The sequence below is a fragment of the Lissotriton helveticus genome, chromosome 4_1 (genome assembly GCF_964261635.1).
Source record: "Lissotriton helveticus chromosome 4_1, aLisHel1.1, whole genome shotgun sequence".
Classification (NCBI taxonomy): domain Eukaryota; kingdom Metazoa; phylum Chordata; class Amphibia; order Caudata; family Salamandridae; genus Lissotriton; species Lissotriton helveticus.
Genome location: NC_136063.1, coordinates 1726314115 through 1726331487, shown reverse-complemented (window position 1 = coordinate 1726331487; position 17373 = coordinate 1726314115). Strand labels below are relative to the sequence as shown.

Genomic DNA, 17373 nt, shown 5'->3' with positions numbered 1-17373 from the left:
TTTATTTATTTAAAATATATATACACATTTAAAAATCAAAGAATCAATATAAGAAGTTCATACACATAATACATTAAAATCCCTTAAAATTAATATACAATGTTTTAATTTGAGATCTTTAAAACTTCAATAATATTGTATCACATAGAAACATTATACGCCTACCAATGATAATACTTTCCTCAATTTAAAGACACTATTGATATTTAGTGTTATCGGTATTGTGATTTTTCAGGGGAAGCAACACATTGAACATGTGACATGCATTGTTTACTCACTGTACCACAAGCTTCACTGGTTTCTCCAGACTCAACGAGTAATAACAGAAACAAAACTGCACACTAACCTTGCCGTCCAGAATGTTGGTCTCAACCCGAGCCACCCCCTGATTTTCTCTGAACAGTTGGATTTTGTTCACTTGGCTGAACTCCGAGAGTACTGTTGTAAGATTATTTTTCAAGTCAATCACGTGGCTGATTCCATGACGCGGACCTACCAATAAGCTTGTGGCGGGCTTTTTCTCGTCCTAAGAGGGAAATAACCCCAACAAAAGAAAAAAAATATTTAGTTCTGTTTAACAAATACTGCATAAATCAGATTATCTGTTTACCTTCATTTTATGAACACAAGGCATTTATCAGATTGTAAATTTTACGCTGTGCCTATGTTTAAAGGAGTTCTGTTGCTCTTCCCCTGAAAGGTGGCGTAGTATGAAGGAGGTTCACTTTGTCACCCAGGCTCTTTCATTGCTACACAACGTAAAGTGGATTTGACAAACCCATTCTATAATACACTACCTGGCAAGCCCACAGACTGCATTGTCATGTGGATCTTAAAATCAAAGCCGAGGCCAAACGCAAATGGTGTGTATTAAACCTAACCCAATTCTGGAAACAGCTCAATCCTTTATATGATTGGTGTGAAAAGGACAGGGAGACTACTTTCTGTGCAGAACGAAAATAAGTAGGCTAGAAATCTGTATATATGTGTTGTGATTTTCTGACAAAGGGCACATTCCACTCAGACCCATCTACTAGACTAAGCTGTCATTGGAGATGTCCCTCACTTATATCTAAACCTAGATGTGGAGCAGAACCACGGGGCATATTACCAACAACTAGCGATAATTTTTGTCTCTAACTTGTTTAGAGACAAAAATTATCGCCGCACATCGGCGATTTTTATCGCAGATAAACCTTGCTATTAGCAAGGTTTATCGCAAATGCGATAAAAAACGGCCGCAATGCATGAATATCGCTGAAAAGTCAGCGATATTCATGCATTATCGAGCAAATGCTCTTAGCCATGTTATCCACCTCCCATTGGATAACATGGTGAAGAACTGCTCAGGGCAGGTGTTAGCTTTTGGAGATATTCGCGCTTAGCGCGAATATCTCCAAAAGTTGGTAATAGGAGATAGCGATGTTAGCGACTGTTTCCAGTCGCTAACATCTTGGCACGCCCACTTTGCATGTCATTAGTGATAAATATCACTGACATGCAAAGCGGGGCCCAAGATGGTCGCTATCTCCTATTAGCTGTCACTAACTGGTGTTAGCGACAGCTTGGTAATAGGGAGATAATTTTATCTCCGCTTTCTTGGCTTTTAAAGCCAAAAAAGCAGAGATAAACCCCTTGATAATATACCCCCACATTTTATAAAATCCCCTTATGGTCTGCTCATATGAAGAAGCATTCAAGCTTCAGCAGTCCTGGAAGTAACTGAGTGTTATTTATACCTCCCTGGTTTTGTTCGTCACAACTACTGGGTACATATTAAACCCCTGGGCTAAGCATCAATATTAACACCTCTAGTTGACGCAAACCACTGCAAACCTTGAGTGCCTTCTATTATCATGTCTTTAACCCCTTTACCACGGCAGTGCGGGGGGCTCTATTGTGTGGGCAGGGCCACGTCGGCCAACGGACGTGCGCAGCACTACCAAGGTAGGGCTCGCGACGGCCATTGGCCGACGGCAGAAAGGAAGGGGATAAAGAGTGAAAACATAAACGTATTTGAGTTGCATTTGTGTAAACAATTGACCTCTGTTGGAACAGGTAAAATGTGGGCGATGGTGGCTATGATGAAGAATTATTTTTCTTTCTCAATATGTCTTTCTAAATCCCTAGAACTTGCCTGATTTTTTTCTCCTCTATCTCGTTCCCTGAGATGAGTGTACATTTGAAAAAGTGAAGTGAAAAGATTATGTTAAGACCTTTTCAATATTTCCTTGCATCCCTGCATGGTACGCCTGAGTGGTGTTTCTTTAATCAAGGTAGTTGGTTTCTGAATTAAGAATAGTAACAATGTTTTGTGAAAGAATGTAATGTTTGCTTCATCTCTGTGATAACCAAGTGGGACTTTGTGATAACCAAGTGGGACTTTCTGCAGTCTGAGCATACTGAACACTGGTGTTCAGCAGGGCTGACATGGAGCAGGAACTGGGTACATGTGACTGATGTAGTTAGCAAAAAAGCTTCTATATAATTGCCCGGAATGGAGTTCAAAACACGAACTCCTGTGTAAATATGGACAGGTAAGATCACACAATTGTCCACCTCTATTGCCATAAACGGTGTTCCATTTATTGTGTCCAATAAATGTACCTATATTGTCTTTTTATCTTATAGTGTTGAATACTAGCATGTCCCCATGATTCCTTCTGGTTTTTTTTTTAAGTTAGAATGCCATTTGCCTTTTTTTTATTTCTTTAAAAAAAATGTTATCTTTCCTCTCTTTTGAAGTATATATTTGTTTGGCCTGCCATGGCAGCATACGATTATTTCTGTGACGAAGTACCAGGGAAAATCAATCTAATCAATAATGCAACAGCAATTATAAAACCAAAACGCCTCACCAGATTTTAGAATGCAAAGTTCACGACATAAAAAAAAACATTACGCTCTTCATTTACACAAACACATTTTTTGTATCACTCTCCATTTACACATTTATAGTAACATTTGTAAATACATAAACTAAGTGATGGTTATGGAAACGAAAACAATCCCACAAGGCAGATGCTAAAGATGGCGGAGAAGAACATGGAGCTTGCCAATAATAAACATGGACGAGCAGAAGCCGATAGTTTGCTTCTGAAAGGTGACTAGGTGAAGTGAAGTGTGAAGTGTTCAGTGCTCGGCTGCCAGGGCTGACAATGAAAGCAGGAAGTGGGATCTCGGCTGTGAGGGAGCTACAGATTCTGGGTGGGGCTACTCACTACAGGATGCAACAATTACCATTCCCACGGTGGTAAACAGGACTCCCGCAAACGTTGGAACCTCGTTCAAGATTCGGAGATACTGCAGCTTGGCCTGGGTTGCTGACACCTGCAAAAACACATCAAGGATTTGGGGAAAATGAGCGGGGAAAAACAATAACAAGAAAGCAGTATGTGTGAAATCAATAATAGATTTTCTCGATGCAGTGGGACTACTGTAGGGCTATAAATCACAAGAGAACCGTCTGAAAATGAATCTCTCGTCACCAGTTTTGCAGTTGAAATATTATCAGACATTAAGTGGGCTATGAACAACTGAAAAACAGACATCATCAAGTACTGCTTCTTAATATTGTGTTATGTAAATGTAAATTGATACTTGTATAGCGCACTACTCACCCGCAAGGGTCTCAAGGCGCTTGTACGAATACCTCTGTGGAACCCATCCTGGCTTTCCCTGTGAGGTGTCCACTCCTGGGCACCCCCAAGGTGGAGGCCAGGCATCCTTAGCGTTGTGGGGGCCGTTGTGGAGATTAAGCAAGCTATTGCCCAGAGTTGCAGAGTGGGACTCCATGATTGGAATAGGCACCGATTCAAGAATTATCAGGTCTGTGGAATTTTGAGCACAAGACCCGCCGAGGCGGGGAATTGAACCCTGGTCCCGGGCTAGACCTCTGCATCAGGGTCTGCCACTCTAACCATTGAGCCACACTTCTCACTCATGAGATCTAACCCGGTTATCTGGGGCCATATTACGAAAAGGGTGTGCTGCCCTTGTTTGCGACACCTTGCACTTTTCAACAGGTGTGCCCTGCACAAACAGGGAAAGTGCACCGTATTAGAATGAATCCGCTACCCCCCCAGGGCAGCTGCAAACTTGCACTGCCCTAGTAGCAGCACATTCAAGTGAAATCCAGGGCAGCTGTTTAAAAGCTGCTACGTGTTTCCCTGTGCAGGCGGCAACCCGCCTGCACTTTTAAAGGGGATGTCTGAGGGGTCTATTGGACCCCATTTTTCCTCCCAAGAGGGCTGACTTTAGGAGGAGCAGTGAAAGTGCACCACCTTTTTGCAGTGCACTTTCAGCATGCCTCTTAAAGGCATGTTTACCACTGCGCTCACGTTGGTAATACAGAGCAGGTGCAGAGGCAAAGTGATTGCTTCATTTGCAAACGAGGGAATACTTTTTCATGATAGCACTGGCGCAATATGTGTGCCAGCTCTATCAGTATTACAGAAGGGGTTGCACAAGTGTCTGTGGGCCCTTCTGTAATAAATACCATTGTGCCCTGTGGGCGCGCAAACTGGGCGCACGTGCTTGTTGCGCCCCCAGGGCACAATGTATAATAAAGGCCCAGGTAATTAAAAGAAACTAATGTAAGTTAAAAGCACGTAAAAGATACATAGCTCGATTTACAATAATGCCACTTTATCATTGTCTGTTTAGAATGTGATGCTGATCTGCCCTTATAGAAGAGTAGAGATATACGCTTGATAAAATGCATTCAAGTCACAAAGAGCCAAATGTACATAGCTTTTTCTTAGTCGCAAATGGGCCGATTCGCAGAATCAGGCCCTTTGCAACACATGCAAGAAACAAATGTAAGTTTAAAGCATGTAAAAGGATAGATAGCTCAATTTACAATAATGCCACTTTTTGATTGTCTGTTTAGAGTGCGATGTTGATCTGCCCTGATAGAAGAGTAGAGTTATTCAGGTCACAAAGGACCACATGTACATAGCTTTTTCTAGGTCGCACATGGGCTGATTCACAGAATCGGGCCCTTTGCATAGGTAAAAAGCCATTTTCTATGTACCAAAATGAGTTAGCGATTCAGTATTAGGAAAGGGCGTGTTAAAGGCTTTCCCTCCTTATAGCGACTCGCAGTGGTATGTATGAATATTTTGCAACTGAAATGCGGTCGCGAAACATTCGCTTTTTACCACCAAATTCAGCTTGGTGGTAACCCAGTCACAGACAGAAAGGGGTCACGCAGGGAACCCTTCCCATTTGTGAATGCATGAGAACACATTTTTTAAGAGCAGGCAGTGGTACCACGGACCACGGCCTACTCTTAATATTTTTTTTTTAAACTTGTCATTTTTTTTTTTTAACCGCATTCCGTTTTCCTTTAAGGAAAACAGGCTACGTAGAGAAAAAAGCTGCTTCATTTAAAAGCGAACATAAACTTGGTGGTCTGCTGTCTCCAGCTGGCCACCACCCCTATGTTTTTAGCGATTCCCAATGGGTCACCTCATGAATATTAATTAAGTAGGCCTATTACGACCCCATTAGCAATTGTTAAATGTGTCAACAACACTTTAATAAATAGGTGTTTGCGATTTCCTACTTGTGAATCACAAAAAATTGCTATTAGGAAATTGCTAATTGAAAACTACGTATACGTGGCCCAAACTTCCCATTTATGAATCATTAAAAGTACTGTAGCATTGGACCTGAAATGTAATACCACACATACTGCTGTGTGCAGGTCAACAAACATACAACATCTAAATGAACGCAAATGTGCATGACAAGTCGCATTTGCATTTTATGAGATCTACCTCTCTTTTTAACAATGATGGATCCTACCAATGAAATGCCATTGTAATTAAGCAATAACATTCTAGAGAAAGCGAACTCCTAGCTACTTATGGGCTAGGGTGTAGTCACTTTGCATTAGGCCATTTGTACCCAAGCTGATACGTATGTAGGAGTGCCACGCTCTTGGGAAAATATTGCTATTGTAACTCAGACACTCGAAATTTTGGGAAACTTCAATAAACGGCTAGTAAGCTTGCATATATTTTTCGTGATACAATGTAAATTGCAGGTTACATGAATTTTAAATATTGCCATGTTTGAGCTCTGCTACTTTTTCTCTCGCAGCTACAGGGGTATTTGTGAGGGTCCTAATACAGGAGTATAGAAAAGGGACTTTAAAGAGCATTAAATTCAATAATGCATTGGTGGTACCACACTCATTTTAGAAACTGTGGTAATTTGAGCTGTGATTCCACCCTCTGAAAAATGCTGCAACCTCTCTCCCTTTTGCGCTAGCTGCGGAGATTTGATGCGCTGTCTCTGGGAGAATACATAAAGGTTGAAAGGACAATAAAATAGGAAAAATGGGCTGCCTCTTTGAAAAATGCCAAAACTGTGGTAAGAAATGGCTTTTTTAATTCAGCTCTGCATGTTCCTGAGGGCTGGGAAGAGGGTGACTTTAGCACATCAAACCGTTCCTTGATGCCATCTTTATGAAAAAAAAACAGACACTTTAATCCTCAAAAACTCAAAATATTGCTATATTATGGCAACTTAATCAGTCCCCTCCAAAGGAATCCACAAACTCTAAAAACCTGTAAAATGCTGAGGATGTTGGAAAAAAAGGACCCAAATGTGCCCTGGATAGTTTAGGTGGACAAAAATGTAAGAAGGCCTAATCGTGAATTGCCCCAAATAGCCAAAATAAGGCTGAGTACTGGGGCATAAAAAGGCCTAGCAGTGAAAGGGTTAAATACAAATTATGTCACTGGTTTAAAAACGTTGTAAACACATGGTTATCAGATTAGTATTACCATTTTACCATTTAAAACATGTTGGGAAGTACTGTTTAATAAATCAAAAGATAAATAATACATTTATTAAGGCTAAAACATTTTCCTCTTAGTGTATCTGAACTATTTTAAAACCCAATAAAAACTTGGAAACATTGAAATTTAAAACAATTCTCATAGGGCCTGATTCCCAAAGGTAAGCTTACACTTTTGTGAAAGTTTACGATCGTATACTATTCACAAATGGATTTAAGAGTAGCATCTTTATGAGTGTGGAGTCTCCGCACTTACTATTCTACACTTACTATACTACTCGCAAATTTCTTTGTGAATAGCATACAATGGTAAACCTGCAGAAAAGTGTAAGTTTACCTTTGTGAATCAGACCCAAAGACTATAATTAACCACACAAGACTATCTCATGTAAAAAAAAAGCATTGTGGCCTAGTGTGTTTAGTTCTAGAACTGAGAAGAGAGACGACAAATAGAATTATTCACCTTCCTCAGCCCCAAAGTGAATATGTTGATGAAACTAAGGTCGGCTTGTCTAGAAGCCTTTGTCCCTGTGCTCATACATTTTGTAAGATGGAGTAAAACGTTACCTAGAAGCCTTTGTCTCTGGGTTCATACATTTGTGAGGTGTAGTAAAATGCTAGCTCTAACTTACAAGTCTATGGGACAGATGTACGACCCTTTGTGAGTCGCAAATTGTGTCGTTTTGCGACTCGCAATACGAGACTCACAAAATGTAAATTACAACAGTGTCACAGACACTGTTTGCGATTCCTAATAGGGTCGCAAATTGCATGCTTCATTAATATTCATTAGGCAGGTGCAATTTGCGACCATTGGGAATGGCTAGCATAGGGTTGGTGGCCTGCTAGATTCATCAGACAACAATGTCTGTGACAGCCTTTTAAATAAAACAGTTTTTTTAAATACAACCTGTTTTCCTTAAAGGAAAATGGTATGCATTTAAAAAATAAAAATAAAACGTTTCCGTTTCATTCTTTAAGAGTAGGCAGTGTTTCGTGGAATCACTGCCTGCTCTTAAAAAATATTTTTGCATCCATTCTCAAAGGGAAAGGGATCCCCTGGTGACCCCTTGCCGTTTGCGACTGACTTACCACCTACTAGAAGTAGGTGATAAACTGCGAGTGTTTTGTGATTGCAATTGCAGTCGCAAAACAGTTGTACATTGAAGTGTTAGTCGCTATTAGGAAGGGACACCCTTGGCACCCCCTTCCTAATAGCGAGTTGCAAACCCTATTTTGTGAGTCGGTAATAGGATACTGACTCGCAATATATGGTTTATACATGTGGCAGACCAATTTTGCGGTCGCAAACGGGTGGATTTCCCGTTTGTGACCACAAAAATAGTTGTACATCTGGCCCCATTATCTTTACATGCAATGCAAACTGAAATGTGGGTTGTGAGTGTAATCAAGCTTGTCTCAGATGTGAATCTACTGTGTAGACATTCACCTGTTAGGAGAGAATCAGGTTGTAACATTTTGGTATTGAGGGGCTGTGAAATTTTACATGAACAGCACAGATAAGATCAAAAAAGGTGTGATGTTGCTCATGATGTAAATGTATGATTGTAAAAATGAACTCTGCCACTTACAACAGTACAGCAAATGAAATACATATGCACAAATCCCACACAAAATACTGGCAAAGATAGCACCTTTGTATTAAGATAACAGGGATCATAGTACATGAACACCTCTCCTTCTACACATACCTCTATAACCAGATCTGAAATCGTATGTACTCTCCACATCACATCTGTATATGGACCCAGAGACACAAGTATGACACATTCTGGCCTAATTACAGAGCTACAAAAAATAAAGGGAACACATAGACACATCGCCCTGGGTCTACAATCAATGATACTGGAAAGTGATGCACACACAGCATATTAATGCTACAAAGATTATGTTTAATAATCACAACGTGCCAGAGATCAGATTCTGAGGTCACCTACCACGAGCAGCTGGCTGAGGTGAGAGAGGGAGGAACCGCTGTTACATACATATGGAAGGAGTTCCTGCATAAGGAATTTTGCATTCCCAAAGACTACCTAATGAAGGTATAAGATAACTGCCAATCAATGAAAGGAACCTATGTCTCTAAACTCTATTGAGGCTTGTACTTGTGAATATATATTCTGTTGACCATGGATACACCAGACAGCACTTCACCAGATGAACCCTGACTCTCCATAGGTGTTCACACTACTGATTGAATTCAACTTCGTGTCCAATAAAGCCTGTTCTTTCCCTTCTATTGTGTCTATAATAAAATCTGAATATTTTCCATTTTCAGTTGAAGCACAGAACATACCTAGCTCTTCCATCTTCTTCCCATTATCATTAATAGAGTAGGAACGCTTACCAGCAATATAACCCCCTGCACACACCTCGGAATTGCTGGACTCAGACCAAAGGTGGAACTGTTTCTTTAAACAATAATTCTCAACATGCCATTCAAATCTTTAGTACTGTAGGCTCTCTTATGTCTTTTTGGAGTTTGTTTTGATGACCTATGTCCCAGTATTTCTATTTGAGGATGCATGTGCAAGTCACTTAACTCTGTGAAAAGCTGAAACTCTAGCAATGTTTTTGAAGGGCTACTCTTGAATGCTGTTGAATCTATGTTTATGTTTTAACCAATGGTGCTTCTAAGAAATGTTTATAACAGACTGTATCAATGATTCCATGTTTGGAGTGACTGCTTCCACCTAAGACGATTATTCTTTATACAAATGTGTGTGGCATGACTTTGTCATGTATTCCTTTATTTCCTCAGTTGTTTCTCAAGCAGTAATATTCAATTTTCAGGTCTAGCTAGGATTCAGGTCCAGCTGTTCTGGAAAGGTCTTTTCGCATCCTGCTATGGTTTGGCTCTGGTAGATAGGTGGTTACGAAGGAGGACTGGAGAGAGACAAATAGCAATGGAATCATAATGATCACTGTTGTTTCTCAGCTAACTGACCTCGCTAGCTATTCTATTAACTAACGTAAAGCAGTTTTTTTACCTCATTGATATTTAGAGAATAACTGTTAAGTTAGGGGCAGAGGTTGTGAGGGCTCAATTGTAAAAGATACAACTATCTTGGGTAGTGCCTCTGCTTGGCTCATGGGACAGGCTTCAGCTACTTCCATTCATTATGAGCCAGCACCTGCAATGGTCTCTATCTTTCTACATTACTTCCCAGTTGATGCTATAAACTGAACATCTAAACTGTAGCCTGAAAATCCTACTCCTGACACCACCTGTAGGACAGCGGAGTGTTCGTAAAGAACAGTGGCAAGACACTGCTATAGGTATCCTGAAGTAGAGTTTGTTGGGGATGGAAAGCCAGTCCTCCTAATTATAAGTGCTTTAGCATATAATGCACTTTGTAGTAATCTGTTTTAACCTACTCTGTTTAGTTTCCCCATCTTTGTTTAGCTATAAGTGTAGTGTTTCTTTAAGGACATTCTACTGCTGCTTAGATACATTAGAATGTGTATTATGTATTCTTGAGTTGGTGTCTGTTGGGGCTGGCTGCCTTGGAGCTGGCTCCTCATCCCTGTAACCTACAATAAATCTACTCAAGACAACTGATGTATCCTGGCTCATTACTACATTTTACTGGCAATGATCTTGGTTTCATGGACAACCCAGCGTGCATGACTTCAGAAATTTTCTACAATCAAGACTAGTCAAGCCTAAAGCCTCCTGCCTCTAGTCTCCCCGTAACTGAAGTTCACAGCCACTTTAAGATATTGTGTTTCCGATTTCTAAAAGCTGTCATACCATGTGCCAGCCAACTCTTCTGACACGGTAGGGCGTTGTTACTTAATTAACTTGAAATTCTCCCTGCCCTACGCGCTGTGCACCTGCTTTGACTTGCGCGGTATTTCCACCGCTTCAGGCGCTACTTTTCGACTTTATTAACGCAACCAAATAAAGATTTTATAAATTTGCCTCCACTGCCTGGCAAGTTCTAATCTTCAACATTCTCTCACCTGCCATCTTCACGAGTCTGCTCTTAACAGCGTCATTCACAGCGTCTGCGCGCTCCTGCAGATTGAAGCTCAACAACAGATCTGTACATACGTCAGCGCTTCCGAGATTGAAACAAAAACAGAGCGTCCTCTGCGTCCCTTCAGCTTGTCTCCTAGCGACGAGTCACGCCACAATGCTACACCTGCGTCCCTAGCAACCTTTCTTCGCTGATTCGCAAAGCCTGTGTTTTGTTTTTGCCAATCTGCTCACGCTGATGGGCACAGCTAATCGTGCGTTTCAACCATTTTTGATTCATCTGACAGATTTTTCGACGCTGATGCGCACAGCTCATTGTGTATTTCAGGTTTACAGACATCACTACGCTGATACGCACAGTTAATTGTGTGTCTCAAGATTAAATAACATTACAACGCTGATACACACAGCTCCTGTGTTTAATCTCATTGCGCTCAGCATTAAATAAATCAACGCTGATGCGCACAGCTTATTTTGACACTTTTATCATTTACATTTTAGCCAATGTTATATTTATACACATGTTGTTATTGTAATATTCATCTTCTTGCCTGTTTTTGTACTTCATTTGTTTGCTTAGACCTTGTCTACAGTTGTGCATTTCAAGATAACAGTCATATTTTTTTCTCATATTTTATTTACATATTGATTCAATATGTGTACACTGCAGTCTGTCAATCCTCCGCCAGCATTTCTGGACACTCTCGGAGAACCAACAATTAGATGGGAAGTTTAGCACAATGCCTTTGAAACCTATTTAGGAGCGATAGGTGCATCCAAATTCGCTACAGATAGAAAGAAATGTTTACTTCTACACTCTCTGGGTTTTGAAGGTAGGTCAGTGTTTAAACATCTACCAGATCTACCTCAAGATGATCCTGCACTGAACGACTTGTACCAAGAAACTGTAGGAAAGCTTAAACTTCATTTTGACAAGCAACCAAGTCTCATGGTTCTCAGGCATACATTTTTCAAAAGAAAGCAATCGGAATGTGAGGTTGTTGATTCATATACTTCTGTTTTACGTAGATTGGCGGCTGACTGTAGGTTTGAGAACTTTACGGACCAACTCATCAGAGAACAATTTGTGTGTCACTGTAAGGACAAAAATATTAGACAGAAGTTACTCACCATGGGTGACCCTTCCTTAGGTGAAACCATAAAGTTAGCTAAAAGTATTGAAATTCTGATGGCGTCCTTAAAGGAATTAGAGGAGAAATTTGTAGAACATGTTAATGCTATCAATCTTGATTCATCTGCCAAGGCGGCAAAGAAATCTTTCAAAAGCAATAAGAGTAAATTTGGAAAAGTACGCTAAATCTGGTATGTCAGGTAATACTGATACTACATTGTGTATAAGATGTGGAAATTCACCTCATTCAAAGAGATCGCGATGTCCTGCTACCAATGTTACCTGTAAGTATTGCAAAAAGGTGGGACATTTTGCAAAGGTTTGTTTAAAGTTAAAGGGACAAAAGAGTTTTAAAAAACCTATGGTACGTATGATTGATTCTGAATCTTCTTCTGATTCTGAAGTGGTTTCTGTTGTTTCCGATAATACCGTTGGTGAGGTCATAGAAGGTGATCCCAAATCTTGTGTTGATCCAGCCGTTGATATTTATGTTGGAAGTAAGTGCATCAAAAAGTTACTTCATTTTGTTGCCAAAATAACCATGATCACCCAAAAAAAATTGAGGAAACTTGGGAAGGTACTCTGCCTCTCTTTCTCCTGACCGCAAACCAGTATCTTACGAAGGTCGCCAAATCAATCTTTTAGTTTTTTTTAAGAGGAGTTGTGCTTCAAAGGAAGAAGAATAAAAGGGAAAATGTATGTTGCTGTTAAAGGGCTTAATATTTTAGGGTGGTTCCATCAAGGACTTTTTGGAATGATCCTTAAACCTGGAACCAAAGAGCAGGTCCTTGTTGTTGAGTGTTTCGCTGAGGTTCAAATACTTCAGGAGAAGTTTCCATCTGTTGTCAGCTCCGACTTAGGAAAAATTAAGGTATTCAAGCACAGGATTATAGTTAAGGAGGGGTCTCTGCCTGCAAATCACAAACTCAGTGGTGTACCCTATAGTGTCAGGGAAGATTTAGAAAAGGAGTTATTGCAGCTACATGAGGAAGGAGTTATCGAGCCAGCAGAGTCCTCACTTTGGCTTTCGCTTTTGGTTGTTGCTAGAAAGAGGTGTGGTCAACTCAGAGAGTGTGTTGACGTGAGGTCCCTAAATAAAGAGATCTGGGTTGATTCACACCCTCTTCTGAAAATCAATGATCTGTTTGCATCAACCAAAGGTGCAACATATTTCACCAAAATTGATCTGGCGAGCACATATCACCAGGTTGAATTACATCCTGAGTCACGTCATCTTACTGCCTTCATCTGACCTTTAGGGACATTTCAATATCGGCGCATACCCTTTGGGTTATCATCGGCTGCATCGGTATTCCAAAGAGTCATGAGCAACATCCTTAGAGGGGTTGACGGAGTATTTGTTTTCCAAGATGACGTACTCATCTTTGCAAAAGATTCTTCTTCACATGATCTCATTTTACACAAAGTGTTAGGTTTATTTCAACAGCATGGTGTCGTCCTAAAAGTAGAAAAATGTAAGTTCTTTTGTACAGAAGTAGAATACTTAGGTTATGTTCTCACTCAAGATGGTATCAAGCCAAAACCTGGTCTACTGGAAGCTATCTCCAATGCTTCTATTCCCACTGACAAGACTGGAGCCAAATTTCTTCTGGGGCTTTGTGAGGACTATTCGATGTTCATGCCTCATTATGCTACGATAGTCCGTCCCATCAGTAATCTTCTTAAAAAGGGGACTAAGTTTGCGTGGAGCAATGAATGTTCGTTGGCTTTCCAGAATTTTAAAAATCTTTTAGGGAAGAGTTCTGTCCTTAAACCATTCGACCCCAGCCTACCATGCTGCTTAACAGTTGACGCCAGTCAAGTAGGTTTAGGTGCTACCCTGACACAGATGGAAGATGGTGTCCAAAAGAACCATAGGGTTTGCTTCTAGAGTACTAAGGTCACCTAAATTGCAATACTCAGTTATTGAAAAGGAGTTACTAGCTTGCGCATGGGCCATTGAGAAGTTTCGCTCCTATGTGTGGGGGAAACGGTTTTTGCTTCAGACAGATCATAAACCAGTAGTCAACATTTTGGGAGGCAGTCTCACGAAATGTTGTACTCCCAGAATCATGAGAATGATTACAAAATTACTGCAATATCAATTTGATATCAGACACATCTCTGGAGAAAAAAATGGGAGAGCGGATTTCTTTCTCGCTTTCCTTCCACAGATTTCCCGCCACCCCAGCCACCCGAGGCCCGCCGAGGCCGCGCCAGATTTTCCCGCCGCCCCGCCCCCCGCCATCCGATTGGCTCCCGCTCCCGACCTCCCGCAGACCCTCCCGACCGGCTCCCTTTTTAAGGGGAGCCCGACCAGAGCCAGGGAGTGACCGCTGCGCCTCCTGGCCTGGTCACCCCCACGCTCCTGTGCCTGCCTGCTCAGCCCCAGCCACCGAGGGCCGCCGAGCACTCCAGCCTCCCGCCACCCCAGCCACCCGAGGGCCGCCGAGCCCACCAGCCTCCCGCCACCCGAGGCCCGCCGAGGCCGCGCCAGATTTTCCCGCCACCCCAGCCACCCGAGGCCCGCCGAGGCCGCGCCAGATTTTCCCGCCACCCCAGCCACCCGAGGCCCGCCGAGGCCGCGCCAGATTTTCCTGCCGCCCTAGCCCGCGGCCCCGCCCCCCGCCAGCCGATTGGCTCCCGCTCCCACCCTCCCGCAGACCCTCCTGACCGGCTCCCTTTTTAAGGGGAGCCCGACCAGAGCCAGGGAGTGACCACTGCGCCTCCTGGCCTGGTCACCCCCACGCTCCTGTGCCTGCCTGCTCAGCCCCAGCCACCGAGGGCCGCCGAGCACTCCAGCCTCCCGCCACCCCAGCCACCCGAGGGCCGCCGAGCCCACCAGCCTCCCGCCACCCGAGGCCCGCCGAGGCCGCGCCAGATTTTCCCGCCACCCCAGCCACCCGAGGCCGCGCCAGATTTTCCCGCCACCCCAGCCACCCGAGGCCCGCCGAGGCCGCGCCAGATTTTCCCGCCGCCCTAGCCCGCGGTCCCGCCCCCCCGCCAGCCGATTGGCTCCCGCCCTCCCGCAGACCCTCCCGACCGGCTCCCTTTTTATGACGCCCCCAGAGCGACCGCGCAGCGGACGCGCGCAGCGGGAGCACCGACTGAGCGCCGAAGGTGCGCCAAAGGTAAGCCCGTCTGCGCCCGTCCGCGTCTGGACCGTGCCCAGGGCCAAGACCCCTGGCCCCCGCCGGACGTACGACGCCGCCACCCTCAACGCACTCAACACCGGCCGAATCCCGGGATGCTACCGAGCCACCCCGAGACGAACCCACGGACCCTTCAGCTGCCACGCCTGCAAGTTCACCTGCATCCGGACCTGCCCCGCACCAGCGCCCGCCAAGCCGAACACCAGCAGCAACCACCTCAAGTGCATCCTACTCAACACCCGCTCCGTCCACAGACACGCCATCGAACTCTGGAACCTCCTCGACACCACAGCTCCTGACGTCGCCTTCCTCACGGAAACCTGGATGAACGACTCCTCAGCGCCCGAATCGCCATCGCCATCCCAGAGGGCTACAAGATCACCCGAAGAGACCGCGGCAACCAGACTGGAGGAGGCATCGCCATCATCTACAGAGACACCATCCGCATCGACCAACACCGACGACACCCTGACAACCGCCGAACACCTGCACTTCCAGATCCACACGGACCCCAAAACCACCCTCAGAGGCACCCTCATCTACCGACCCCCGGGACCACGCACACAATTCAGCGAAGACATCGCCGACTTCATCAGCCCGCACGCCCTCCCCTCCGCTGACTTCATCCTCCTGGGGGACATCAACTTCCACCTGGAGAACAACAACGACCGCAACACCACCACCCTGCTTGACAACCTCGCCATCCTCGGACTCAAGCAGCTGGTGACCACCCCCACCCACCTCGCCGGACACACACTCGACGCTGTCTTCTCTTCCAGCAAGGACATCGTCTTCAGCCACGCCACCGGACTCCACTGGACGGATCACAGCTGCGTCCACTTCACCTTCAGAAGATCCACGATCCACCACCACCAGCAACAGGTTGCTTGAAGAAACTGGAACAAGATCACAGCAAACCAGCTCACCACTTCCTTGAGCCAACACCCTCCCGCCAGCTCAGCGAACCCCAGCCAGGCCGCCGACAACCTCACGAAGTGGATCAGCAACTGCGCAGACGACCTCGCCCCACTGAGGACCCCGCCTAGCAGACCCGGCAGCAAGAAGGCCCCATGGTTCACCGACGAACTCAAGAGCTCCAAGAAGAACTGCCGAGCCCTCGAGAAAGCCTGGAGAAGGGAGCCAACACCGGACAACATGACCACCCTCAATCTCGCCACCCGGAAGCACCATCAACTGATCCACGCCACCAAGAAATCAGCATTCAAGGACCGGCTGGACAACAACGCACACAACTGCAAGGAACTCTTCAACATCGTGAAAGAGCTCTCCAACCCCAACGCCGGAATCAACGACATCACCCCGTCGCAAGACCTCTGCAACTCCCTCGCCTCCTACTTCCACAACAAGATCGCTGACATACACAACAGGTTCAGCCCACAAACAACGCTCCCCACGACCGCACCAACGCCCCCCACCACCACCCTCAGCGCCTGGACCCAGATCAACACAGCAGACACCATCTGCACGATGAACTCTATCCACTCCGGATCTCCGACAGACCCCTGCCCTCACCACGTCTTCAACAAGGCCGACGCTGTCATCGCACCCCACCTGCGGGACATCATCAACACCTCCTTCGACACCGCCACCTTCCCTGAGAGCTGGAAGCACGCCGAAATCAGCGCTCTACTAAAGAAACCAACAGTGGACCCCACCGAACTCAAGAATTACCGCCCCATCTCGCTCCTCCCGTTTCCAGCCAAAGTCATCGAGAAGACCGTCAACAAGCAGCTGGCCGCCTTCCTCGAGACGAATGGATCCCTCGACCCCTCACAGTCTGGCTTCCGAGCCAACCACAGCACCGAGACCGCCCTCATCGCTGCCACCGATGACATCCGAGCCCTGCTGGACAACGGCGAAACAGCAGCCCTCATCCTCCTAGAACTCTCCGCGGCGTTCGACACTGTTTGCCACCGCACCCTAGTGCAGCGCCTCAGCAACATCGGAATCCAGGAAAAGGCTCTGGAGTGGATCATCTCCTTCCTCGCTGGAAGGACACAGAGAGTACGCCTGCCACCGTTCAGATCTGCAGCCACGGAAGTCATCTGCGGCGTTCCTCAGGGCTCCTCGCTCAGCCCCACCCTCTTCAACGTCTACATGAGCCCCCTTGCGGCCATCGCACGCCAACACAGCCTCAACATCATCTCCTACGCCGACGACACCCAGCTGATCCACTCCCTGACCAACGACCCCGCCGCCGCCAGAACCAACCTCCACGAAGGGATGAAAGACGTAGCCGAGTGGATGACGACCA

The 17373-nt window shown here is 45.0% G+C and overlaps 1 protein-coding gene across 1 annotated transcript in view; it reads right to left on the bottom strand.

Annotated features, from left to right (window-relative positions):
- Nucleotides 1-17373, bottom strand: part of FRMPD3 (FERM and PDZ domain containing 3) — an 869033-nt gene that overhangs the window by 313575 nt on the left and 538085 nt on the right. The window contains exons 10-11 of the mRNA XM_078686306.1: nt 3241-3330; nt 347-526 (exon numbers count right to left, since the gene is read on the bottom strand). Of these exons, the coding sequence (XP_078542432.1) occupies nt 347-526; nt 3241-3330 (270 nt within the window). The remainder of the gene's footprint in view (nt 1-346; nt 527-3240; nt 3331-17373) is intronic.